The following is a 27,157-nucleotide window of genomic DNA, read 5'->3' as shown; positions in this document are numbered from 1 at the left end:
GTGACTGATTTTTTTTTGGTTTTTAAATAGAGTTATCAGTACGTTGATATTTAAAATATCGCCCCCGAATTCCATTAAAAGGCAGGCTTTTAATCTGCAACAGTACCTGAAAAATGCACGTTACTAAAGTGCCACCTGCTGTACCGAGTGAAAGAGCACAGGATGCCAGGAGTGAATCCCTCCAGGCGCTCTGGGCTGCAACTGGATTCTCCAGCTTTTGCCAAGCTCTTCTTTATTTACTTCATTTTAAAGATCTGTGCTGACAAAGTAACCAAGGAAGATTTCTTGCCATCCACTGCAGCGCTAGGGCTCCGATATCTCATTTAAGCTGGTTACTCAGTGCCATAAAGGAATGTCATTTTGAGAAAAAATTGCTAATGGAGGTTTTTAATTTTGCAGGCTGCACTGCCCGCCCGTGAGGCACCACTTCTGAAACTGGTCCACAAACCCAGGTGCAGCGTGGGACCTGTTGCTGTCGTTGTTCCAATCAACGAGCTCTGCAAGAGCCGCCCAGCCACCATCTCCTTTCCATCTGGTCCTTTCCCCTTGTTCTTCTGATTCTGGAGTAGAGAAAAGCGAGACGTTTCACAGCCCTTGTTCAAAATTCCAGCACAGCCCTTCACCTGGGACCTTCTCCAGCTGCAGGAAAATGCAGGTTTGGTCCTTTCTGATTATTACAGACATTTCATAACCGGGAATTTGCACACAGCCGTCCGCAGCAGACAAACCAGATGCCCCAAGACATTTTTCCAGTGCACTCACGCTTTTTTATACTTTTATAACTAAATAGCAATAACGCTGTCATCTTGCCTCATGAATTGGAGAGTGAATGTGATAAAAAACAGTCCCGTAACCAGATTCCAGATGATTTTTCCACAGGATGTGGCTACAGCGGAGGAGGGAAAGGGAATAAAAACTGCCAGGAAAGTAACATTTGCTATAAATAAGCACGTTGCACGTACTTAATCAGGTAACACTGGTCAAACTAAGTGCAGCAGATCTTGCCAGAGCATTACCAGTCCAAAAACAAAAGAAGTGGGTTTTTTAATCATAATGTAATTTTTTTTTTTAAATAATGGATTTACGGTCACACTCCAACATTAATACTTATACCGATGCTCTGTCTTACTCATACTTAAAACCCTCTGTGTGTTCCTATGGGGATTTCGTTAGGGCCATCACACTGAGAAACCAGCCTGAACCTTGCACGCTCTCTCGTCTGTGAAAATGAGGCCTTATTTAATTTCTTTTTCATTATCTATCAGCAACTGGTGGTTTCCCTGTTTATTTACTGACGGGAGGGTGCACACGCAGGAATTCACAGGCCGGCCTTCCCCGCGACGACCCCGGGCAGTTCCGTCCCCGGGACTTTGGGGTCACACAGCCACAGCAGCAGCTGTAGGAAGACAAACTGCCATGAAGAAACGAGCTCACAGACGAGCGATGTTCACACTTGAGGGGCTGCCCCACGCCAGCCCCTCAGGCACACACACACCGCCCGCCATGGCGGCCGCCGGCGCCGCGCACTGCGCATGCGCCCCCCCCCACGACGCGCAAGCGGCCCTCCGCCCCGCCGGGGGGCGCTCTTCGTTCGCGCCCTCTTCCCGCGGCCGCGCTGAGGCGTCCGAGCCGCTGCCTGACCAAAATCCCGCCCGGCGGCGGCCCCACTCGCTGTGGCAGCAGGGCGCAGGCGCGGCGGGCAGCCCGCGCGGCGCAGGACCCCGGTCCTCTCCCGCGGCGGCGGCGCTCGGCGCTCGGCTCGGCTCGGCTCGGCTCGGCTCGGCGGGGCCCAAGATGTCGACCAAGAATTTTCGCGTGAGCGACGGGGACTGGATCTGTCCCGACAAGAAGTGAGCGTGGGCAGCGCGGGGGCCGGGCCGCGGCACGGCACAGCACGGCACGGCACGGCGCAGTCCCGCCCCGCGGGGCAGCGCCAGCTCCGGCCGGGCCGGGGTAGCCGCGGCCGCCGGGTCTGGGGGGGCCGGGGCGAGCTTCCCGCGGGGTTTCACAGCTCCCGGCCCGCCCCGGGCAGCGGGTCCGGCACCAGCCCGCCCCAGGGTCGGGCACGGCCTGAGACGCCTCCGGGTTTAGTTTGGAACTAACCCAGTTTGGGACACGAAGGTGTTTTTCTGGGAGTCCCGTGTGTGCACATTTTCCAGCGTTCCGTTAACCAGCGTCTTCGTTCTCGTTCTATTTGTATTTTCAGGTGTGGGAATGTTAACTTTGCTAGAAGAACCAGCTGTAACAGATGTGGAAGAGGTGAGTATCTTAGATGATATATCTTTTGCTCCTCATCTATTTCTACCTTTTAAAAAGAAAAGAATATTAAATATTTTTCATTAATCATAAAGCAAGATGTTTGAGAATTGTTTGGGTTTTGTTGTTTTGTTTTTTCTTTTCCAGAAAAAACGACAGAAGCCAAAATGATGAAAGCCGGAGGGACTGAAATAGGAAAGACACTTGCTGAAAAGAGTCGTGGCCTCTTCAGTGCTAACGACTGGCAGTGTAAAACGTATGCCCTTGTAAAACATGCAGAGTGTTCTCTTAGAGCCACACACCACGTCTACAATATGATACTTAATTTTATCAGTATGAATTTACTTGTACCGATGAGAGAAGAGTGAACAAAACTCGCAGCTATTCCACTAGCAGTGTTTTGCTGTGAGGATACCATTCATTTTTCTTTGCTGGACAGCAGTTACTTAATTAACATGACTGGAAAAAGATTGTAAAATTCAAGACTAGACAGGTAAAAGTTCATGTTTTTCTTTGATAAGCAGAGGCACTTGGCAAGTTTGGAAGAAATGTGTAGGTGGAAGTAACACCTTCACTGCAGTATGATATTTTATCGTTATAATTCCCTAAATATTTGATAAGTGTAGCACATAGTTAAGTTCTTAGATGTTTCTCCAAGCCATCAGTTGAGAATATTAAGATCTGAATTAGAAAAGGACTACTTTAATAAAGTGCTGTGATTTTTTGAAAGGTGCTTTCAGATGTTCTGAAGCACTTTTAAGGATTTTGGGGTTTGCTGATCGAGCAAGCTGTCTGACCACTGAAACCTGAGTTCTTTAATTTTGTTCTGTCTGAACTTAGCTGTGTTCAGCCTGATGGGTTTCCATTTATGCTGTTCCACAGCAGAAGATGTGCAGCTTTCCTGGGCAGCGCCATGGGTCCCCGTGTCTGAGGGACTCCACGTGATGGCACGCTTCAGGGTTGTCCTGCTTCAGGGTTGTCCTGCTCCAGGGTTGTCCTGCCTTTCCAGTTCATAGCCAGGCTTCGTCTGAGGAGCCTCCTCCTCTCCTCTGAGGCGGAGCAGCATCCTGATGGTAGTGTTACAGAGGAGTAAAGTATGAGCAGCCTTTTAGGATGCTGTAAGATAGAAATGCAGTAACGGGAGCACGTCGCTGTAGCTGTGCCTCAGTGGATGATGGTGACCGCTCATAAGTGTTACTCCCATGGTAGCAGCTTCTTCGTTAACTCCTCTGAACTGCAAGTGCCACTAGTGGGGAGTAGTGAGGAATTTTAACACTTTTTCTGTAGTCTTACTTCTATTACTTGTCTGCCTACCTGCGTGTTCATTTTCTCTCCCCTTGATTTGTCCCGTGTGGTCGTCTTCCATCATCATGCTGGTGGAATACCCGTAGACTCTCTCGTGGGTCTTTGTGTCCTGGTGCCTGTTGGCCTTTGAGTTAATTGTCTTGTACTAGAGACTGCAGATCACTGCTGAACTCAGCACGTACATGTTAATGACTTTTCTAAGTGTCACCTCAACACTCAAGCTTTTTGATTTGAAATAAAATGTTTCTTATTTCTGTTTTCTTCTTTTTGCCTCTGAAGATGTGGGAACGTGAACTGGGCCAGGAGATCAGAATGTAACATGTGTAATACTCCAAAGTACGCTAAGCTGGAGGAGAGGACAGGTAAGCTGTATTTTAAAATACTCAATTATTGTAAGAAAAGTTCTTTTTATAAATCACAATGTAATTTAATTAAAGGGATTGTTTTCGCAGCAGAACTAGCGAAGTTGAGTGATCTTCCTGATGTAAATCTGTAGGTTCTTAGACTTGATTAGTTTTAGTAGTGTGTAAAGTATGTCATGGTCTCAACAAATATTCAGCTTAAACTGCCTCTAGATTTTATTTTGATACTAAGACCTTTGGAAGGAGTAATGCAATATTTTATTAAACTCCCAAAGGTCTGGTGTAGGTATAGCGTCCACCTGCAGAGGACTCGGCAGCCACAAGAACAGTGTTTGAAGGCTGTGTGGATTAGACTGTTATCTCTTAATGAGGTTTGAGGCTGGGTCACACTGTGATGCATTTTAAGTTCCTCCTGCACTAACAATGAACCCAGTGGTGACTAAACAGAGGATATTCTTACAGTGCAGTCGTAGCTGCTTATACTGCTACCATGGCAAGTGGGATGAGGCAGGGAACCTACTGCATAGAGTGTGACACTAATGCATATAGAAAAAGAAGCATGGAGAAGAGCACAAAGAAGGAAAAAGAATATTAAAAATATTCTTATTTAATATTATGATGATATGAAGAATATTAATATTGTATTTCATATAATATTTCATATAATTAAATATTTTTTATTTGCATTTTTCAAGTTTTGGTGTCCTTCAGAGTAGATTTGCAGTCATGTGCAGGACACCTAGCATGTTGCACGTGCTTACAGTAAATTACAAAGTCAGCTGGAATTAAAATGAGCCATTTTCCCCTTGCATTATAAAAAGGAACAGAAAGATTCTCATGTTTTTCTTGAGGTCATGTTAGATTCTTACAGCACGTATTTATGAATCCACTGAAGGCTTCCAGAACCTCTGTGCAAGTTGGTTCTAAACTTTGTGCTTAATGTAGCTGGATTTGGTGCAGCTCAAGAGACTGTCTTGTTTTACCCCTTTTTAAAGGGTATGGAGGAGGATTTAATGAACGAGAGAACGTTGAGTACATAGAACGTGAAGAATCAGATGGGGAGTACGATGAGGTAAGATGAGGCACGTGTTACTCTGGGGAGATGCGTGTTGTGTGGTTTGTGTTTAGGATACATATGTCTGCATTGGTTTCCTTATGGGAGAAGCACTAGTCAGAATACGTTGTGGTGCATCTCTCTCAAATGCTCAGGTGTGAAAGTTCTGAACTGAAAGTGAATGCATCTGGTTTGTCTTCTTGGGGTTTAAAAACTGAGTTTGAATCAAACTGGTACAAGCTGAGTTTGTTAAACTTTTTAGGGATCTGGCTTCAGGGTCGTGCATGTCGTTTCCAGCCAGATGCTCAACATTGTTTATAAAAGATATCCCACAGACACAAATGTAAAGTGCTCTTTTGTGAAATTCATGTTTCCATTAATCTTGTCTGTGGGTACTAACTATCTAAGACAAGCATCTATTTAGAAAGTTTCTTGTTGCTAATTGATCTTTCATGATACTTCTCCTTCCCTTCGAGCAGTACCGTATTTGAAACTGATGTATATTTATTTTCTCATAGCAGTTTTATCAAAAAATACAGTTGGAAATTACTTTTGATTAAATCTAATGGAATAAAATTTTTTAGTTTGGACGCAAAAAGAAAAAGTATCGAGGGAAGCCGGTTGGTCCTGCATCTATCCTGAAGGAAGTAGAAGATAAGGAATCTGAAGGGGAAGATGAGGAGGATGAGGATGAAGATCTCTCCAAATATAAATTGGATGAGGTGGCGTGTTCTGGTTTTTTCCTAGCAATTATTTTTTAATTATTACTACAGTGTTTAGTATTAGTAGGTAAGGCTTGGTCTGTATTTCAGCTGCTTTTAGAGCAATGTAGAGGAGTAGCTATTGCAATAATGGTACCTACAGCTTCTGTGAAGTACGTGCACAAGCTCCGTTTTGTTCTAAATACCTGCATTCAAAAATGTATATTTTTTTTTAAACCATAAAAAATCAAAAGCTTACCTGAGATCAGATTTAAAAATTTTGAGACCTTTATTTGGAACCTTTATGTATGGCTAGCATGTAAAGGGAATGTTCTTGAATTTTATTCTTAGCCTTCTAAAACCACGTCAGATTTATTTTTTACAAAAAAGGAATAAATATTTTTATCTTCCCTGAAATACATGATCATCACATACTGGATTGTCCACGTCTTTGGACAGCAGCCCTGCAGAGATATGTGTGTGTGCTTATTCTTAATACAGCAGCACAGAAATCTGCATATGAAACATGTCTCTGCAGAATTTTGCTGTGGTTATAGATTTTGAGTCTGAAAATTCTTCCAGTCACTCATTTAAAGTAACTGGTAAAAAAGAATGTCTGTGTTTTCATTAACTTCATGAAATAACAGAAAATGGGACTTCAGAGGGGTTTTCTGCAGGCTTTTTAATAGTTTGCTTTGAAACACACATTTTCAGCCACTCTTTTAATCTTAAAAGTTTTGGATCTCATTAAATGCACTAACGAGTATTTTCAAAGGTTGAAAAAAAGCACAAAATAAACCATAAAATAAGTAAAAAACACCGAAGAAAACAATCAAAATATTTCTGAAGTATTTTTGGTATATCTGTGTTTTTTCAGGATGAGGATGAAGATGATGCTGACCTTTCAAAATATAATCTTGATGCCAGCGAAGAAGAGGACACTAATAAGAAAAAGAAATCCAACAGGCGCAGTCGTTCTAAGTCTCGATCTTCCCACTCACGATCTTCATCGCGCTCATCCTCTCACTCAAGCTCAAGGTCTAGGTCCAGGTAAACGGGTACAGGTCAAGGGTAACGCCAGGCAAAATGTCAGTATCTAACTTCTTTATTTACTTTTTTTCTTGATTGCCTTACAGTTTTAGTTTAATAATGTTAACGATTTTATGTGCAGAATTTACACAGGTAGATAATGTTCTGTTCTGACCTGTGGGTCCTCAGAAGGGAGGCTTCATCAGTCTTCTTGCTTGTTTTAGTAACTTCAAGTTGATACATCAGTTGAATCCTTCAAATAAATTTAAAAATATAACTTATTTTCAGTTTTATTTTTAGGCTTGTTGGCCATGTGTGATTCAATGAGTGGATTTTTTTAGCAATGTTGAGCAGAGAAGCAGAAGGGTGGTGGTGTAAAAGTGGGAGGAGGTGGCAGAAGAGGGCAGTGATGATGCAGTCCAGACAGATGCAGTGGAAGGACAGACTGGAAAATACCCTGGAAATAAAAACAAGAAACTTGAACTTAATTTGATGGCAAGCAACAAAGCATCAGGGCAACAGTTGGACTCGATGATCCCAGAGGTCTCTTCCAACCTGGTTGATTCTGTGATTAAGTACAGTGGCAGTGTTGTCAGAATAACACTAGAGGTTTATGTTGATCATGGGGCCACAAAAAAGTTTACTGGGTACATTTAAGATCTCACATAATTATTTAAATTCAGTAATACATGAACAATTCAATGAATGTTTTGTAATCGTGTGGTGTAAATCATGTTGTAAGGCAGGTAAAAAGCTACAACTAATACAAGGATACTGATAGGTTTAAGACCTCAAATCAGTACTAGCTCATAGGATTATACACAAAATTCATATACATAAAGTTCATATACATAAAGTTCAAGTTTCTTCTAACCTTCCTGGCTTTGTAACTGCACCTCTCTGCTCTCACCGCTGTGATCTCTGCCCAGACTCTTCAGACCCTCGTAGTAACCAGATGTCAGCCACTGTCCCTGTTTTGTCTTTTCCCCATTGCTGTCATGCTTTTTTTCATGCTGCCTCTGCTATGAGAAATTATGTTCTTCACAATAGCTGTTGTGGGGCTCCCTGCTCCTTCAGGTGCCATCTTGGCCATAACTTTGTTCGTTAGTCCACAATTGTTATCAGTGAGGTAAAAAGCAGCTTGTCAGAACTGAAATTTGCTGGGGATCTTTCAGCTTTCTGGTGAACTTTTTGCTTCTAGCTACAGATAACTCATTGGAAATACCAGTTGCCATTTGTGGATTCTTGTGTGTGTTTTTTAAAAAGATTTAAATATATTTTCTAGTTAGCATGTGTTCATACTGCTTTTGTTTGGCACAGTAGAATGAAAAAGACATGGTAACAATATAAACTGGGAGACAGGATGTATAATTTATTTTTCTTGAAAAGATTATTACAATTTTATTGCAATGCCTTCTTTTTACAACAGTTACTGCAAGTCCACTACCGTTTTTACAGATCTTTTGTGGTTTGTGCTTTAAAGAAAATCCATCAGCATGAAAACTTTGAAAATAATTTGGGCTAGTTACAAGTAGTGTTAGATATGTCTGTATTTTAGCCAAGAATTAACTACTACTTAATTTTTAATGCAGGGGAAAATCTTGACGTAAACATGAAACTGCTTACAAAATGCTTGTGGGAACTGACTTGGGGAGAATTTGAGCTAACTATTCCTTGTGCTCTTACTTCCTCTGCTTTTCAAAGAAGCTGATGGCTTTCAAGTTAAGGCACAAATTAAAAGTTAAGGCATTGATTTCATGGAATAGTTAATAGATGTGCAGTTGTTTCATTTTGCCAAATAACTGCAATGCTGTTTACTTTTTGTTCTTTGTTTTAGGAAACAAAGCTCAAAAAGCTGACTTCATAATTTTTTTAATGCACCATCTTACTGTGTTAAAGTTTCTGGTTTAAAATGTACTGTGGTGATACTGGGGGAGTAGGAGGAAAGTGTCACTTCTTTAGTGACTCTAGGCGAAATTGTACTGATGCATCGTTGTCTCTGCTGCTAACAGTAGCAGTTATTCTGCTAAATACAGGTCAGACACTGGACAAAAAATCTTCCCTGTTGTTTCAGGTCCCATTCAAGAAGTTCTTCCAGTTCCAGATCAAGATCTCGTTCCAGTTCCAGAGAACACTCTAGATCTCGTGGGTCGAAATCAAGGTGAATGAGGTAGCACTCTCTCCTTGCAGAGAGAAAAAAAGGGCAGAAGAACCAACCACTTGTTGATTTCATCGTAAAATTATGCCGGTCAAAAAAAACATTAACTCATTTTTATCTTGGAAGTCAGAATTCCGGGGGTCTCTGCACGAGGTTATTACCACTACAGATGTGTTTCTTGAGAATGCGAGGTTTTGGTTGAAGAGTTTAAGTCTGATCTAAGCTAGAGGAGTGGACGCCACAGATCATCACTTGGAAGGAAGAAGAATTTGAATGCATGTTTACTTGCTTCAGTAATTTTTGCTGGTTTTACTGTTTCTGCTTTGGCTACTTGATGTGGAAGAACATGGGAAAATACGCTATACTCCTGGTTTTGTGTTTAGTGATAACTTATTTAACATACCTAACCTCCACTAGGTAGTGCTGCCGTTATCTTTATAAATGTGGGGGGAATGTGTAAAAATGTTGGTAGCAAATCATACGAGAAGCTGGCAGGAGCTTGAGCTAGCTGACTGTAGCAGTTACTGAGCTGCGTGGGGAAGAGTAACAAAAATGTGTAAGTTCCTTGAGGTGTCCTTGCACAGGCATCCTGCTGTTGCGATGGAACGAAGATCTGTCCCATCTCCAGGCATGCAGAGAATCTTAAACCCGTAAATAAGGAAGTTTTGAGTTGGGAAGACCAATCACAAACGGTGCCACCGCTCTTTGGTGGCGGAAACGCGCTGTGGATTGTCACGGGAGGGTCAGCGCGAGACGGGACCCCTGCTCTTAGGAGGAGAAAAAGGGGGCCTGTGCCCTCGCTAGATGCTGAAGCGACTCGTCAGCTGAGCTGGGTTATTTCCTTGTGCCACACGGCATCCACCGAGTGTCCTCAGTGTATCAGCTCCTGTGAAATAGGACTGCGTTGTTATTTACAATGAGAGCCCTGAAAATGTTTTACCAACAACATACGCTCTGTTGTTTTGGGGTTTTTTTTAAATGTTTTATCCAGCATACTGAAAAAAAAAATCCTGTTAGGTGTTTTTATCTAATTTTGGAATTACAGTTTAGGACTTTCTAGCTCTTATTTTTTCCACAAGTGTTTTTTTTTAGATAACCAAAGTGATTTTTCAGTGCTTGTAAGTGAAGCTGGTTCTTTTTTTTTTTTTTTTTTTAATATCAGAATGACTGTATTCTAAGAAGTTTTTTAAAATATTTTGGTTGTAGAAGGTCTTATTCTCTACCCAAATTAATTTTCAGATCTGTAAGTATACTTCCTGAGGGTTTTTACTGTTCTAGTAAGATGAACTTTACAAATTTCCAGTGTGAAATATCCATTAATGTGAAGTGAAGCGTTGTTAAATCAGCATTACATCTGTGGTTTTCCAGCCATTTCGCTTGGTGAATTTAACTACTGAGGAAGGTCCTTACATAGGCTTCTTCCTGTCCCAGTCTCCCATGGCTTCTGTGTCAAAACGTGTCATTCTGGTGAATGCTGCAAAGAGGTTTCTAAACCATTGGTGGTCTGTATATCAAGAAACTATTTAGCAAAATTTGTTAGGAGAACTACCACGGCAGTAGAAGTCTTTATGGGCAGATAACTAAGGAGTAAGTATGAAAGCATCCACACGTTTATTTGATAAAACACTGATGTAAATAGAATAGTGAGTGTTCATGAAAACTGTCTCTTTTTTTGTTCTTTCTTTGTTCTTTCTATATTATACCAGAATTAAATCTGATTTATTTCTTAATCAATAAAGATCCAGCTCCAGGTCCTACAGGGGGTCTTCCACCCCAAGAAAAAGATCTTACTCAAGCTCTCGTTCATCATCTTCCCCTGAGAGAAGCAAGAAGCGAAGTCGTTCTAGATCTTCTTCATCTGGTGATCGCAAAAAAAGACGATCGAGATCACGGTCACCCGAAAGGTTTGGGTTTATGTAGAATAAGAATGGGTGTATTTAAATGTGTGATTTTTTTTTTTTTTTCTGAAGGACTGAGATTCACTGGGAAATAATTGAATCTAATCAGTTATTCTGATATTAAAAGTAGTTTTCTCACTTCCCCTACTCTTACTGTCTATGAAAACCTCTGTAATTGCTTCCTCCCCCGCCCTCCAAAGAAAATTCCTCCTGCTGGGAGCATATTCCTTAGAAAGACCTGGGTTACCATTCTTTCAGTGTGTGAAAGTGTTAATGTGTACATTATTGATTTATTTTCCTAAGCAAATATTGCCTTTAGAATTTATATTCTACTTTCAGTATTAAACTTACATTTTTAGTCTTAAATTCACATTCATGAGCTTAAAGTGGTTTAAAGTTATTTCTATATTCTTGTAAGGCCCCTATCAGATATACTTGGGGTCCAGCTATTATAGGATACAGACTACTCAAAGTGGATGCTAAAATTAATTTCAACTCATTTCTTTGCATGCTTTCTCCATTTGTATCTTACAGACGCCGCAGATCATCATCTGGATCTTCCCATTCTGGTTCCCGTACAAGTTCTAAAAAGAAATAATGTGTTAAGGCTCACATTTGGGGGAAAAAAAAAAAATTCCAGTCAGTGCATGAGACATTTTTAAGAAGTTGGTGTCTTACTTGGTCAGAAGTGCTAAATCTGCTAGTAGAGGTGCATGTCTGTCCTTGCTTTCTGGAAAACTGCAGCTTTGTTCATTCATGAAACACAAAGTGAGGTAGCATTTTAAGCCATAAACTCCCCAGAGGAGGTGTGTGTGTAGTTTTATTATTTGAGTATGGGGTTTTTTTATTGTAAAGCCTCAGTTAGTCGATTCCTGGCTCTTGGATGTATGAGCAGGCACAAGCTGGGTGTGTTCTAATACAGCTCTGCTCTTCATGTGATACAATTACAAACAGTATCTGAGGAATGTAGGAAGAACCCATGAGCTTTCTGCATCCAGCTCCTGAGCTTGTTTGATGTAGCTCCCATGGGACCACAGAAGATCAGCATAGCTGTAGGGCTGGTATCACCCGTTGGATGACAGCAGTGAGTACCTAGGTCTAATTATTTTTTATTTTTCTGTGTTGATGGATGCCCCTCTTTCTCTTCAGCTATGCTCAGTGCAAAATAGCTGTGAAATACCCAGTCCATCAGGATTCTGTAGAGAGTGAGTTAGACTTCATTCCTTCAAAGCGAGGGTGTTTGAGACCTTGAGCACTATTGCTCGAGTCTCGTGGCTGCCACTGTAGGAATTCTTTGCTGCAGTCAGCAAAGTGCCCTTGCTATGGTGTTTTCACATGCCTGGACCCTGGACCCTGCGATCCTTTCTTGTAAAAGGATCATTTAGGAGCTGCCCTTGAGATGGAGGAATATGGGACTAGCTTCTTGGATCAAGTGAAGCTTCTGCAGGCCGTCTGTAGAACTCATTTTGGGCTGACTAAAATTTTCAAGGTATCTGAATTTTATTTATATTTAAAAGTGAAAATAAACTGTGTAGAAAGTTCTGACATCTTAAATGTGTTCATCAATCATTCTTTTTCCCTTGAACATAATTTATGGCTTAAAATGCTTTATTGAATCTATTTCACTAGCGGTATCACATTAAAACTTGGTCTCTCTTGAGCTCCGTTTGGTTAAGAAAGGTTTAAGTATCTCCAGTGCCATCACAAGGTAAGTATGTTAAGGAAAAGTCTTCTTTTTAAGCAAGCAAACAGCAATATACTCGTGTTGATTTCAGTAGTAAAACTTCCATATTTGACCACTGCTTTTTGAAAGGAACCGCACAGAAACAAACGGAGCAAAATTTAAAACTACATTTGCTTTCTTTTTGGTTTTTTTTTAAGACACTTCTTTTGGACTCTTATATAAGCAAAATTGTTTTTGGTGTAGAAATATTTTCATAATCTTTTTGCAGAAAAAAAATGCTCTGCAGTTTCTTCTTTGATGCTTTCTTTTATATCTAATTTCAATGCTAAATGTGTGTAGATTGCACAAGAGCAGGTTAGTCTTGTAACTGTGCCTCTGACGACTCCAAAGTCCAACTACTAAATGGTAAAAATCAGATCTAATAGATGCTATGTTGTTAGCCTTTGGTTTTCTTCTTGTGCTTTGTATTGTTGCTGTACTTAACAGATGAAAGGTTTTAAATTTAGCAAACGATAGGCTACAGACAAAGGAAAATTATGGTTTCATTTGGCTTAGATAAAATGTAAGGCAAAATGATTCTGTAGACAAGTGTAAATAAAACCTGTGAGTCAACTGTGCAGTGAGTGCTTTCTCTTGGAAACGTGAGCAGATCTTTCTTTAACCTGTACTAACAGCAAAGCCCTGCACAATATTACTAACGTTGCCTGTCCTCCCGTTATCAAAAGGAGTAGTATTTTTATTGGAAAAAGGGGTTACTTACACATGTTTAGAAAAAAAAAGAGTCTGTAGAGTGCCTTTTGCTTAGTTTGGAAAATGGAACTAATAAGTGTTTTGCAAATAGCGTCCTGCTGTAAATCTGCAAGATTAAGAAGTCTGGATTCCTTCATTTAAGGACAGATTGCTGTACATGTTCTAGAAAGCAGAGAATTAAGCCAGAGCTCAGTAATTTATAAAGCAAGCGTAGCTTCTGCTGTGGTTCTTAGAAGCGTGGCTCTTCCCATTTCATGATTTAGCCTGTGCACACTTGGTCATGCAAAGTAAAACCTGAGCAGGGCAGTGTGTTAAACCAGACTTTGTTAATGGCACCTTTACCCATAAAACTTAAATCTTCTTAAAGCTGTTAACTCTGCTTTCACAGGAAAAAGGAGTTAAATCCCCTGTGGCAGCTGACTGATAGAGTAAGATCAGAAATTCCTGCTTGTAAGCAAGGAAGTTATTGTAACATGAAGCAAGGATTTATAACAGTGTAATTAATGTCGGTTCTCTGACTAGTTGTTATCTAGGCCGGGAGCAAAGCCAGGTCCCACCAAACACCTGAGACGGTGAGAACACAGAAATGGCATAAAGCTACAGCTGCTTCACTGCAGTGGGTGTTGTGGCTGGGCATCTGCCACCTCAGCATGGGGTGTTTGTGTATTTAGTAATAGAATCACAGACTGGTTTGGGTTGGAAGGGACCTTAAAGCCCATCCAGTTCCAACCCCCTGCCACAGGCAGGGACACCTTCCACCAGACCAGGTTGCTCCCAGCCCCATCCAACCTGGCCTTGAACACTGCCAGGGAGGGGGCAGCCACAGCTTCTCTGGGCAACCTGGGCCAGGGTCTCCCCACCCTCACAGCAATGAATTTCCTCCTAATATCTCAATCTCCCCTCTTTCAGTTTAAAACCGTTCCCCCTCGTCCTGTCACTCCACGCCCTTGTAAAAAGCCCCTCTCCAGCTTTCCTGGCTTTTTCAGGCACTGGAAGGTGCTAGAAGGTCTCCCCGGAGCCTTCTCTTCTCCAGGCTGAACAGCCCCAGCTCTCTCAGCCTGTCTCCATAGCAGAGGGGCTCCAGCCCTCTGAGCATCTTCGTGGCCTCCTCTGGACTCGCTCCAACAGCTCCGTGTCCTGCTGAGGGGTCTCACGAGAGCAGAGGGGCAGAATCCCCTCCCTCGCCCTGCTGCCCACTACCCAGCCATTAACTCAGAAGCGGCTTGTTTAAGCCTGAACTGTGCTAAAACAGAGCCCTGAGAGTTAAAGGGAGCAGGAGGGCGCGGGGCGGGGGGCAGCCGCGGTGCCGCCCGGGGGCAGCAGAGCTCAGGGACCGGCCGCGGCAGCCGCGCTGGGCCCGGCCCGGAGCCCCGTCCCGGCGGGCCGCCCGAGGGAGCCAGCCCCGCCGCGGGGCACAGCCGGTGCCGCCGGGCCCCCGGAGCCGCTCCCGGGGCACTCAGCGGCCCCGGCCCCGCGGCTGGGAGCGGGCTGTGCCGCGGTGGGCCGGGCCGTGCCGCCTCTGCCTTCCCCTCAGGGCGGGCCGGGCCGTCCCCCTCCGCCCGCCCCCGCCTTATAGCGGCTCCCGCCCGGCCGCGCCTCACCTCAGCGCTGCGGGCCGCCATGGGCCGGCCCCTCGCCGCCCCGCCGCCGCCGTAGCCCGCCGGGATGAGCCGCTGGCCGCAGTGCCGGGGCGACGGCAACGGCAGCGAGCCCGGCGCCATGCGGCAGCGGGGCAACGGGACGGGGCGGGCGGCGGAGGGCTGCAGCGGCGTCTCGGTGGCGTTCCCGCTGACCATGATGATCACGGGCATCGTGGGCAATGCCCTGGCCATGCTGCTGGTGTCCCGCAGCTACCGGGCCAAGGAGAGCCGGCGCAAGCGGTCCTTCCTGCTGTGCATCGGCTCCCTGGCGCTCACCGACCTGCTGGGGCAGCTGCTGACCAGCCCCATCGTCATCTCCGTCTACCTGTCCGACCGCGCCTGGGACGCCGTCGACCCCTCGGGCCACCTCTGCGCCTTCTTCGGCTTCAGCATGACCGTCTTCGGCCTCTGCCCGCTCTTCATCGCCAGCGCCATGGCCGTGGAGAGGACGCTGGCCATCCGCGCGCCCCACTGGTACGCCAGCCACATGAAGACGCGGGTGACGAAGACGGTGCTGCTGGGCATCTGGCTGGCCGTGTTCGCCTTCGCCCTCCTGCCCATCGCCGGCCTGGGCCAGTACACGCTGCAGTGGCCCGGCACCTGGTGCTTCATCAGCACGGGTGACAGCCAGCTCACCGGGAACCTCGTCTTTGCTTCCACCTTCGCCATCCTGGGGCTCCTCTCCCTCGTGGTGACGGTGGCGTGCAACCTGGCCACCATCGAGGCCTTGGTGTCTCGTTGTCGGACCAAAGCGACCGCGTCGCGCTCCAGCAAGCAGTGGGGGCGGATCGCCATGGAGACACTGATCCAGCTCTTGGGGATCATGTGTGTCCTCTCGGCCTGCTGGTCACCGCTGCTGGTAGGTCGCCTTGCTGCCCACCTGGGTGAAGCCCAGGGCTCCTGCCTCCCTGCCCCGGGACAGGAGGCAGGGTGGCCCCAAGAGCCGGGGCAGGGTGGGAGGCAGCGCGGGTTCCCCGTGAGTGGCCTCTGAGGAAAGCAAGCGGGGATGGGGACAAAGCCTGGGGGATGTCGGGTGTGGAGGGCTGGTAGGAGAGAAGCTGGGAGAGGTCCAAGAGGACAGCCAAAGTGCTGCATGTTTGGAAAAATAAGGTGAAGGAACTGGAGTCAAAAGGAGTGACCTCGAGGAAAACAAGGGTCTTGCACAGAGGAGAAAGGCAGGACACGAGGAGGTTGTGGGTCTGGGAGCAGGACGCTGAAGTCGGCAGTGCTGGTGGCACGGAGCCACAGGCACCGGGCAGACAACGGGCAGGTCTGGGGCGGGGGGCACGGCTGGCACTGGCAGCGGCTCCAGCAGCAGGGAGGGCATGGGGTTCTCCTGCCCCGCGCAGCCTGCCCCATGCCCGGCACCTGCTCGGCAGCACCGGAGGGGTCTGAAGGTGACGGGACAAATTTAATTTAGTAATGTTATCCTTGTAAATTAATTAAAATTCCATTAAACCTCCAAATAACCCCACCCCAAAATAAGTCAGAGGCTATAAGTTAGCTTTCTAGAGATCATGAACAGCTTGTGACAAAAGTAAAATATGAAACGACACTAAAAATTCAGTGAGAACTTGAGAGCAAAGAATAACGTCCTGCTCCTCAAACCCCAGCGAACGTTAGAGTTGGAAGTTAAGCCAGGAGACTGTCACCATTTCTGTGTCTCTCTGTGCTTGCCCATAATTAAACAGATGAAAAAAATAGGTGGTGTTTATTAAATGAAGTATTTGCCTCTCAGCCCTTGCTTTTGTAGCCTCTCCTACAAAAGACTTTTGTAGGAGTCTTTGTGTTCTCGGAATCAAAAGTCCTGACTGCAGAAGCATTTTTGTGCTGCTGCCTCATACACTGCCACTTTTTCTGTACAACTGCAAAGTACAAATTGGGAATAAGTGGCTGGATTTTCAGAAGAGTGACCATGGAGTAACGCAAGTGCAGTTTCAGTGAGAGCCAGATTGTAGAGCTTTAGCCTATAGCTGCATCGTTTAGCGGTTGTAAGAGATGTAGTTGAAACAGGAATTCAGGGATTTTTGGAGAAGTTTTTTAAAAAAAAAAGAAATCTGAGTTTCGTAACTGAGAACTAACAGATTCTGACAGCTGTTGCTATGAGGTAAACGATGCCCTTTTACACAGACAGTATTCTTAGACTTGATCTGCTGATGAAAATGACAAAATCATCTGTGATTTAACAGAAAAGTGAAACTTCTGGCTGTGCTCTGAACGGCTCAGGGAAGCGTCCTGCCTTCTCTTAATTTGTGCTGGGTTTGGGGGAAGAGAGGGAGCGCACACACGACGCAGGCACCGTCTCCTCTTGTCGTGCCCTCAGGATCTTACTTGAATTCAGCACAGAGAGCCTGGAAAAACGCTCCACTTAAATAAGATATTGCTTTATCTGGTTTCCAGTTCACGCTAATCTTGTGTTTATTTTGGTGCTCAGCTGTGAGCACAACCATGGAACTGACAGCGGATTGAAATGAGTCTGAGGCAAAGCAGAGAAGCTGTTCCTTAATTGCAGAAACACCAGTGCAGCACAGACTGGGGTTCTCATAGTAATTCTTTTAAAGCTCCAGGCTACAAAATTATTCACTCACAGAGTTTTTTCAAGGCTATTTAAAGCCAAAATCCTCAGGTATTCTGCTGCTTTTCCTATTAAAATACTTCTCCTTAGCCCTCCTGTCAGATGGAAATTAGATACATTCTCCTTTACAGGTATTTTCATTAATACCTTTAAGCACATCAACTGTTTTATTCTCCATCTTTTACTACAGATAGCAGCAGTTTCCAACATAGTTTGTAAAACTGGAAAAATACCTTTGGGAAAGTTTTTGTCTTTCTTTTTCTTTTTTTTTTCCCCCCAACTACAATGGAAGTTCATTCTAAACTCTTTGCAATAGGACACTAAGCTGCCTGGGCGTCCCTGAGGTAACGCAGGCTGCCCATGTAGAGTTAAGATAGTGGCAATGCCTCCCAGTGCTGGGTGCCAGCTGGGCAGCCTATGAAACAACCCTATAAATACAATTATCAACCCTATTACTCTATATATTTTGAGCACAATTATTAATTGGCATAAATTGTGTAGTTCCATTGACTTTATTCCACCTGATGTTGTTCCTCTACCTTTTGCAGTCTTTCTTTTAATCCATTTAGAAGACCAGTAGAGGCCATGATAAACAACCTCTCAGGACATCAAACAAATAAAATTTCCGGTAGAGCAATTGTTGGTCCAACAAATATTCCAGTAAATGGAGTATTATGTAATAAAACCAAAAATAAGCAGCCGTTGTCTGCTTGGGAAATGTATTTTATTAGCCTGATATTTTTGTAGCTGCATGGGTTTGCTAACAAAAGAACAAGACAAGGTCTGCAAAGCAAGGGTCATTGCGGGGGTCCCAAAGGAAGAGCTGGAAGAGCAGCTCTGGGAGAAAGCAATCTGAGTGGGAACGACACGGGCGGGGTGGTCTCTGTGGGATGTGACAAGGACACAGTGTGTTTACGTGATACTGCTGCTCTTATGGTGTGGTGATGCTGCAGGCAGCGTAGACCGAGCTGGGACAGGGACAGGATTCTAAACAGCCGGCGGTGGCAGAGGAAGCGGTAGGATTGTGGTTGTGTGGGTTGGTGGGTCTGTATCTATCCGTATTTTTAGAAAGCTCTGCCAGTGGTTACTTATTTTCATTTTTATTTAAATGAAATGCAGTAGATGAAATCCTCGACTGCTTCTATTCAAAGAAACAAAAACAATTCTACTTTTCCATCCGAGCTCCCCAGCCTTCCGGACTCATCTAAGTCTTTCCAAGGTCAACACATGGTTATTGATCTGGCACCCAGAATATCCCTTTGAATGGAAAAATCCTCCCCCATAGCTTCTGCTCCCGGTCACTCTTGCTCTGGCTGTCCCAGTTTATGGGGCCAGCAGCAGTCCAGCTGGGCTCATCGAGTCCAACTATTGCCCTGACACCACCATGGCAACTAGACCAGGGCACTAAGTGCCATGGCCAGGCTTTTCTTAAACCCCTCCAGAGATGGGGACTCCACCACCTCCCTGGGCAGCCCCTTCCAATGGCTAATGACCCTTGCTGAGAAGAAATGCTTCCTCATGTCCAACCTGAACCTCCCCTGGCCAAGCTTGAGGCTGTGTCCTCTTGTCCTATCGCTGGTTGCCTGGGAGAAGAGGCCGACTCCCACTGCGCTACAACCTCCCTTCAGGTAGTTGTAGACTGCACTAAGGTCACCTCTGAGCCTCCTCTTCTCCAGGCTAAACACGCCCAGCTCCCTCAGCCGTTCCTCGCAGGTCAGACCCTCCAGACCCTTCCCCAGCTTGGTCGCCCTCCTCTGGCCTCGCTCCAACACCTCAACATCTCTCTTGAAGTGCAGGGCCCAGAACTGGACACTCTCGATGCTTGTTTGCTCTGATCACAGTTTGAATTGGGCAGCATTTTGTCTTTAGGGATATTTGCATATAGTGATACACAGATAACGGTCCCTTAACACATATCACTGTTTCCTCCTAACTTCCCTTAGATAACCATGTTGAAGATGGTCTTCGGCCACACGTCGTTCGAACACTGCAAGGGGTTCTCCGGCGAAGCCCAAAGCTCAGAACTGCACAGAGAATGCAATTTCTTCCTGACTGCTGTGCGCTTGGCCTCGCTGAACCAGATCCTGGATCCGTGGGTTTACCTGCTGCTCCGCAAGATCCTCCTCCAGAAGTTCTGCCAAGCCGCCAGCGCCGTCTCCAAGTGCTCCAACAACGAGTGGAAAGAGAGATCAATCACCCTGTCAGAGGAGATCCGACGGACAACGGCGTGAGGGAACGTCGATCCAGCTGCTTGGAAACGACTTTTGCCGACGAGTGGTTTTAAATCTTCCTGTGAATTGGGGTGTCTGTGACATGTTAGCGTCCACATGCGTAGCTGAAAATGGGATTCCTGAGTGGACACACAGTGCCAAACACCTATTTATCCCATGTGCCAAAAATTCTCAAACACAGAAGAAGGAATTGGTGTTGTTCCTCCATTCTGATGTTATTGCCCTTCATAACTGAGCTGCAGAACGCAACGTTTTGCGTGCCTAAAATAGAGTTTGGAGGGCGTTTTCTTGCGTTGAGGTAGGAAAAATTGTTTCCCTACCAGAGGACACTTGGAGCAGATTCAACAGATTAAATTACCGAAGAGACCCACTCCTGTATATATTTTAATACTAAGATTATCTACTTCAGAGAGTCCTTCTTGCTCCTTTTTTCTGGACAGAGAAGGGGCAAAAAATACAAGAATTACAGGAAAACAAAATGTATTTGGGTTTCAGTGGCTTAAAACTGAAAAGGTTGTGTTGTACCAATGATGGTGTATCATTCTCATTCGAGACCTGAAGGCAGCACGAGTCTCGTGGCGCGTGGATTTGTCCTGATCAGTGCTCGTTCTGCGTGGATGCAAAGCACGCTCAGCTGCTGAGGAGGATGTAGCACTGGGACAAGCAGCACAAGTGAGAAATCTGTGGTGTTTTCTTTAAATAGCAGCCTGGGAAGTGCCCGGGCATAACCAGAATTGCTGTTTGCAAAGCACTCTATAAAAGTACTCCGGGCAGATGGAGAGAGTGATAAACAGCTTGTAAGAGAGTAAATTTTCTGCTGCCTGTAGCTTTAATGGCAGAGGTTTACAAAGCCAAAAATACTGTTGTCATATGAGCTGTTTCATTTGGAAATGCGTGTGTCCAGGAGCAAAATGAACACTGAATGATTTTTAAGCAATGGGGATGCCACTCAAACCGTCTTCATTACCGAAATGTCCTACAAAGTGGCCAAAATAGCACCACAAAATAGTTTATTTCTTCTTTCCTCCGAAAAGACAGATTGGAGAGATGTGGCAGCTTTGGGAATGTTTCGAATAAAGCAGACTGGAGGAGGTGGGTAGAAGCGTGTGCATCAGTCAGATCTCTCCCCCAGGTGACTTTCAGGTTTTATTAGGAAACTGAGCTCTAATCCATGTGTGTTGCATCTGAAGTTTATTTTTACAAGGGCTGCCTTTTCTCCTCGTTTTCTTCACCCTTTTGTAGCTGAGAGCCTCTAAGGTCTCCTGTTTCATGGCCTCCTGGGTGAAACTAGATGCAAATACAATAAAATACATATATCATATAGTTGTACACCATCTGTGTGCCATGTAGTGTTGAATTCAAGGGCCTTAAAGGCAAACGTAGTCATGCATCTGCCAGGAATTTCTTGCACAGAACCTTTGTTTTTACTCCTGTTCCTCTGTTTATAAAAGCAGCTACTCAAAAGAGAAACTGGCTACTCACTTTTCTTGTCCTGCTGCTTTGTCTAATTCCTTATCTTCATATCAGTCAAACAAAAATAATTAATCTGACAGCAGAAGCCACTATCTAAAGGAATCTGATTTTATCTGGGTGGTGTTTGAGCGCAGCCTAAAAGTTAATGTCTATAATTCAAGAGCCAGCCTAAAACCCCAGAGGCACCTGTTGTAAGGTGCTGCCTTTCTTCTGTCAGCACTCATCATCTTCTTCAATTTAACGCAATCCCTTCCTTTTCCAGCTACGAGTGGACTGCATCTCCTGCCCTGTGCCTGCTGTCGAGCATCCCGACTGCACGTGCCCGGCGCCGACGGTGCTGCCAGCCCCAGCTCGGTTACTGATCAGCGCTTTGAGGAACACGGTGAAATAAAAGTTTTGCTTGTTCTCTTTGAAAAAGTGCCTTGCAGGATTCGTACTTTTTTTAAAAAAAAATTATTTTGGAATGGAGAAAGCCTGTTGGTCTGTCCAGAGGATTGGTATTGTTCAGTTTATGTACATAAGCTTTTTAAAGCAAATAAACAAACCCAGTTGCTTGTAAAATATGTCGGGATGACCTTAACAATTAGAGGCAATCATTCTTTGTCAGGACATTTCTGAGCAGCAGCAGCACTTACCGAGCCTGCAGCTGATCTGGGATCCGGAGTGGGGTAGCGAGGGAGAGGTTCTGCGAGGAAGAGGGGATCAATCCCCCTTTTATCAGCTCTTTTATAGCGGCAAGAGGCGGTTTGTTCCTGTGCACAATCAATCCAATATGTGGTGACAAGTGAAGAGCTCAAACGTGACAGTGCCTTTGGCCAGGGACCCAGAGGAACAGGACGGGGGCTGCTTGTTCTTAACTGTCAGGGGTGGTTTCACTTCAGTTCACTTCAAACACTTCTGTTACGCCGTGCCTTTTTTAGTGGAATAGGACACGTTTATGTTTGGAAAAAGGCTGTTCTGGCCACCTTTGGGTGCAGTAATACGAAGAAGCTACTTTAAATATCAGAAAAATGGGAAAGGATGTCTGCTTTTGATTTGTTTACAGAAAAGGAGTTCAAGCACTATGTGCCAGCGGTGGCTGCCGTGAGGGGACATGGCTGGAGGGTCGCACTTTCAAATACTAATTATTCAAAGAGCTTAAGCGTAAATGAAAGCTTTTATTTCCCATTTACCTGTTTGAGTGGGAAGGAGTATTTTTGTTGCATTTCTTTTAAGATGCCTTTTATGTGATGTATTATTTAAATTCCACTACAGTAGTATTTCTAATACTGGTTTTAATATGGTTGTACTTCTGTCAAAGAGGTTATGGGAACTGTAGTGTAAGGAAAATAAGATTTTGAGATCATTGTTTGCCTTAAAAACTACCTTGTTTGTGTACCAAATCAACGTGTGGTGTATCAGAATAAAAGTTCGGTGGAATAACTGGTCTCTGTTTCCCTGATTACCCAGCTCCCGGGGGGCTGTTCACTCCCAGGCACGGAGAGCGGCCGGTCCTGCCAGTGTGTGAAGCGTTGTTTAGCAACAGCCCTTCCAGCAAAGGGTGAGTGAGCTTTGCCAAAGCACCACCTGCTGAGAGGACACAACAGGTCCTGACGGGTTGGCACCGATCAGCTCTCCTCTGCAGCCTGCCAGCTGGTGACCTTGTCCGTGGGAACCGTGCTCACTCCGTGCCAGCCGTGCTCGCCCAACAGCCAGTGCCACAGCGCTGGTCGAGCCGCCCTGGTGGCGGCACCTTGGGCTGGTTTCCCTGAGCCAAGGTGGGTCCTGCCACCCCAGGGCAGCGCAGCTGGAGCCGGGGGGTCCCACGGGAGGATCACCAGGGCCCAGGGGTCGGGGTTTCTGCTCCCCTTGTCTCCAGCTTCCTCACCCCAACAACAGGCACCTGCTGCCCTAAAACACCGGCCCAGCTTCACAGAGCCAGAGCAGTCCCGTGCCTCTCTCATGCAGACTTAACCACCTCCATCGATGATCACTATCTCTCTGAGCACACGAATTTGAAAGCAAACAAGTTGCACAGCTGCAGCGTTACCCAAGATGTTTGTTTGCAAAAGCAGCATGGAAAAGGAGGTCCAAATCCTGCACGTAAAGTAATTATGAGAAATGGATGTGTTTGTTTGCTGCATGGTGGGAGAATAAGGACATTGAACAATGCTCAGAGGTGAAGCATGAATCACCCCCCAAAAGAGCAAGACAAAATGAAGCTGGCAGGGAGGAGCTGTCGGGCACCCAGACCGGCCCGACACGCTGAAGCACAACCTCAGATACCCGGGAGATCCCCTGCTGATCGCCAGATTTTCTAAATCAAACCATAAGCTCTAGACAGCGAGAGTAACAAATCCCAAATTATATCTTTTTTCATTCACTTGACGTGTGCAGATAACATTAAATAATTTAAACTAGAAACTTCACAGCATGCTGGTCCGAGTCTGAAGGCTTGTAAAGGTGACAGTAGTTGAGCACGAGACCTCTCCTGCGATGGCCACCACCTTTCTTTGGGTTTTTTGGCTTAGTTGCAGTTTTCTCCTTCTGGCTTATAGGTTCAGAGCAGCAGCCCAGGTGAGTGGGAGGGTTTGGGGGTCAGGTCACTGGCCAGGCTGGCCCCTGGCACAGTCCCTCGCCGTGATGCAGGGCTGTGCAGCAGCATCGCTGGGGACAGAGCTGGGGCTGGGGCACCAGCAAGTCACCAGGCAACCCACAGTGCTCGGCCTCCAGCTTAAAATGAGAGGGTTTAAGCAGAATGAAGAAAGGAGGAGTCTGTTGCAAAGCCAGTGGGAGAAGAGGGCAGTGCAAAACCGGGGCTGACCCATGACCAGCCCCGTGACTCTGGAAAAAGCAACTGCAGGTGAAGGCACAGGGACGCAGGGCAGGAGCACCCCAGCACCCAGCCCTGGCCCCCACAGAGCCTCTGATTCTAAGTTTCCTTTTATCAGCTAATTTGATCTCAGTATAAAAAAAACCCAAAAAACAACACAGAAACTATGTTAAAAAAAAAGGAAAGCGCAAGAGAGCATTAAAGGCCGTGAAACGAAAGAGATGGAACCACAAAAATCAAATCTATTTTATCTTGAAGAGCAGCAGGAAGAACAAGAGCCGATAGGTCTGGTTGCCCAGACGGCAGAAAGCGCCCTGACAGCGGGTGCTGGGGGGAGAAACTGCTGCTGCAAGAGGCACGAGCCTCTGCCCGGAGCTGCGGGGCCTTGGGTGGGGTGTGAAGGGGGTTTTACAGGCTCAAACCCTGAACAGGGGCCCTCGGTGAAGGTTTCACCCGGAGGAAGAGCTGACCCCGAGCACAGCCCTCCCCACCAGTGCCCTTTGGCCCCCACAGCCATGCTGCCTCTGGGCACATCCCTCAGCTCGGCCTGCGGGGCCCAGCAGGCCCTGGGGAAGCCAGTGGACTTTGTGCTGAGCCGGAGCTGATGCTTGCTCTCACAGGGGGCACAACCCGGCTCACGGGGGCCGGTGCTGCCCTGCTTTTGTTTAACAGATCCCACAGACTCACAGAATCAATCAGGTTGGAAGAGCCCTCTGGGATCATGGAGTCCAACCACTGCCCTGACACCACCATGGCAACTAGACCAGGGCACTAAGTGCCATGTCCAGGCTTTTCTTAAACCCCTCCAGAGATGGGGACTCCACCACCTCCCTGGGCAGCCCCTTCCAATGGCTAATGACCCTTGCTGAGAAGAAATGCTTCCTCATGTCCAACCTGAACTTCCCCTGGCCAAGCTTGAGGCTGTGTCCTCTTGTCCTATCACTGCCCATGGTCTAGTTGCCATGGTGGTGTCAGGGCAATGGTTGGACTCGATGATCCCAGAGGGCTCTTCCAACCCGATTGATTCTGTGATGGGTCTTTTCCAAAAACCATTGGCAAGAGAGACAGGACCAGAAAGGTATTTACAGGCTGTGCCCTGCGCAGTGCCGCTGGTTGGTGGGCACTCAAGTCAAGCTCGCTGGAGTTAATGTCCCCAAAGATTTCTGCTTTGCGATGGCCGGCCAAGTCCCAGCTCCTTGCCGTGCGTTATTAACCTGCAGCCATTTCACTTGAGAACAACAGGTTATAAATTAACCGGCTGCTGCTTTTCTGGTTTCCCAGGCGCTCCTCGGTGGAGGCACAGGAGCTGCAGTGAGCGTCGTCCTGGGGGCTGTGCTGGAAGGGGCCAGGGCCCCTTCAGATTTTTCAGGAATGAAGTCAAAAGGAGAGTTAATTCTGAGTTCAGCCAGGCTTGATCCTGCCAGCATCGCCTTAAAGCAGAGCAGTCTCAGCACCGATGCTAACAGGGGATGCGCAGGAATTCAGCCCTCGCTTTGGTCCACTGCAGAACACTTTGCATATAAAATATGTTAAATATGTTCCAATGTATTTTATTAAAGACAATATATTTATATTTTGGGATGCTTTGCTTTGACAATAAATTGCAGCAAAGGAGAGAAGCCCCAGCTATTATGGCTTTTTGTAAACACTGATTTAACAAACCTTGCCCACCCTGCAGCATACGGGCTGTTGGCATCGAGGGGAGCCACGGTTATTGCGTGCATCCATTAGGAAAAATAAATTCAGCATTTATAAAGGCTCTTGGGCTGCAGATGAAAAGAAGTATACACCCCCTTTTAGAGCGACTTTATAGTGTGAAGGCTTAATTCCCAATTTACGGTTTATATGACAGGCTGGAGTCGGTTAGATTTTGCCTGATGTGTTTGCAATTCACCAGCTCTGAACGTCAACAGGCTTTAAAGAACAGAGACAAAAACATGCCTAGAAACCCTTTGCCCACATTTAGTCAAGGTTTTGTCCCATCCTGCCAACTTAGGGAAAGGTCGCAGCCCGTCTGTCCCACTGTGAGAGCTGTGCAACGTGCAAACACCTCCAGCCCCCTCCAAGGAATCATAGAATTGTTAAGGTTGGAAAAGACCCAAAAGATCATCAAGTCCAACCATTGACCCAACGCCACCATGCCCGCTAAACCATGTCCTGAAGTGCCACATCTAGACCTTTTTGAACACCTCCAGGGATGGTGACTCCACCACCTCCCTGGGCAGCCTGTTTCAATGCCTAATTACTCATTCAGTGAAGAAATTCTTCCTAAGATCCAGGAGCTCGCCCATCAGCGAGTCTGGTCCAGTCTTCATGGCAAAGTACTGTGCAGCAGCCTAAGACCAGAGAGATGTCCCACTGGGGCTGGGATGAAGCCCATGTGCCAAGGGCGACAGCACGTACGGATGGGTTTGGGGTGGGCAGTCACCCATGCCACAGGGCTGACCCCCCCCAGGACATCACAGGCTGGTGATGCTTCAAACCTGCCTCATCCACAGCCTCCCACCACCCCATCCCCACCACAGGCAGACAACATGCCAGGGGCCTTAACTACTGCAACTTAAAATATTTAAAACTAAAGGGAGCTTTGAAATATTACTGTCTTCTATGGTACATAAACATCCTGAAGGCAGGGAAATGTCAGCTTTCTGTAGGACATCTCATTTAGCAGAATGAAATGCAACAAGGTTCAGTGGCTCCAGACTAAAACCAGAGAGTTCCAAGTTGCAGCTGAGTTGCTGTGGGTGTAAAACGGGGAGTGTGGCCTTAGACTAAAACCGCCAGATCTTCAAGGTCCCTTCCAACCCAAACCAGTCTTTGATTCTATGATCCAAACCATAATGGTACTAAAACGATCTCTGCTTTGCTGAAGAACGTCCTTTTAACTTGGCTGGCCGCTTCAGATGCAGTGGCGTCGTGGTCAGAGCAGCGATAAAGCAGCCTAAACCTCTGGGTAAATTTACATTACAAAGGGCACGAAGTTATTTTCCTTCTTGTCCTCTGCCAAGGCTGCCGTGTGCTCCCCAACGGTGATAAGCGAGGACACGTCCCCACTGACCGCAGAAGGACGTGGTCGTTTGCAGAGGCAGCTGCCAACCTCCAAGGACAGCTGAGAGTACAGACCCATTTAATGCCATGGTTAAAAATCAGGATTTTTTCTAAATATATAATGAAAAAAAAACAAAACAAAGATCAGCCTAAACCTGAATTGGGTGGGAACCCCCACGGC

At 46.0% G+C, this 27,157-nt stretch overlaps 2 protein-coding genes across 2 annotated transcripts; both read left to right on the top strand.

Moving 5' to 3' along the window:
* Positions 1–1,720: 1,720 nt before the first annotated feature.
* On the top strand, positions 1,721–13,059 carry ZRANB2 (zinc finger RANBP2-type containing 2). Its single transcript, XM_068406785.1, has 10 exons — positions 1,721–1,850; positions 2,207–2,259; positions 2,404–2,512; positions 3,841–3,923; positions 4,919–4,995; positions 5,562–5,699; positions 6,556–6,728; positions 8,782–8,868; positions 10,605–10,769; positions 11,298–13,059. Exons 1-10 carry the CDS (start codon positions 1,795–1,797, stop codon positions 11,359–11,361), a joined length of 1,005 nt encoding a protein of 334 aa, XP_068262886.1. The 5' UTR covers positions 1,721–1,794; the 3' UTR covers positions 11,362–13,059.
* Positions 13,060–14,862: 1,803 nt separating this feature from the next.
* Positions 14,863–22,466, top strand: PTGER3 (prostaglandin E receptor 3). Its single transcript, XM_068406744.1, has 3 exons — positions 14,863–15,696; positions 19,356–20,735; positions 21,379–22,466. Exons 1-2 carry the CDS (start codon positions 14,863–14,865, stop codon positions 19,641–19,643), a joined length of 1,122 nt encoding a protein of 373 aa, XP_068262845.1. The 3' UTR covers positions 19,644–20,735; positions 21,379–22,466.
* Positions 22,467–27,157: the final 4,691 nt, after the last annotated feature.

Source organism: Nyctibius grandis, chromosome 8 (assembly GCF_013368605.1).
Source record: "Nyctibius grandis isolate bNycGra1 chromosome 8, bNycGra1.pri, whole genome shotgun sequence".
Classification (NCBI taxonomy): Eukaryota; Metazoa; Chordata; class Aves; order Nyctibiiformes; family Nyctibiidae; genus Nyctibius; species Nyctibius grandis.
The sequence above is the reverse complement of the archived record's forward strand: the minus strand, read 5'-3'. Positions and strand labels throughout refer to the sequence as shown.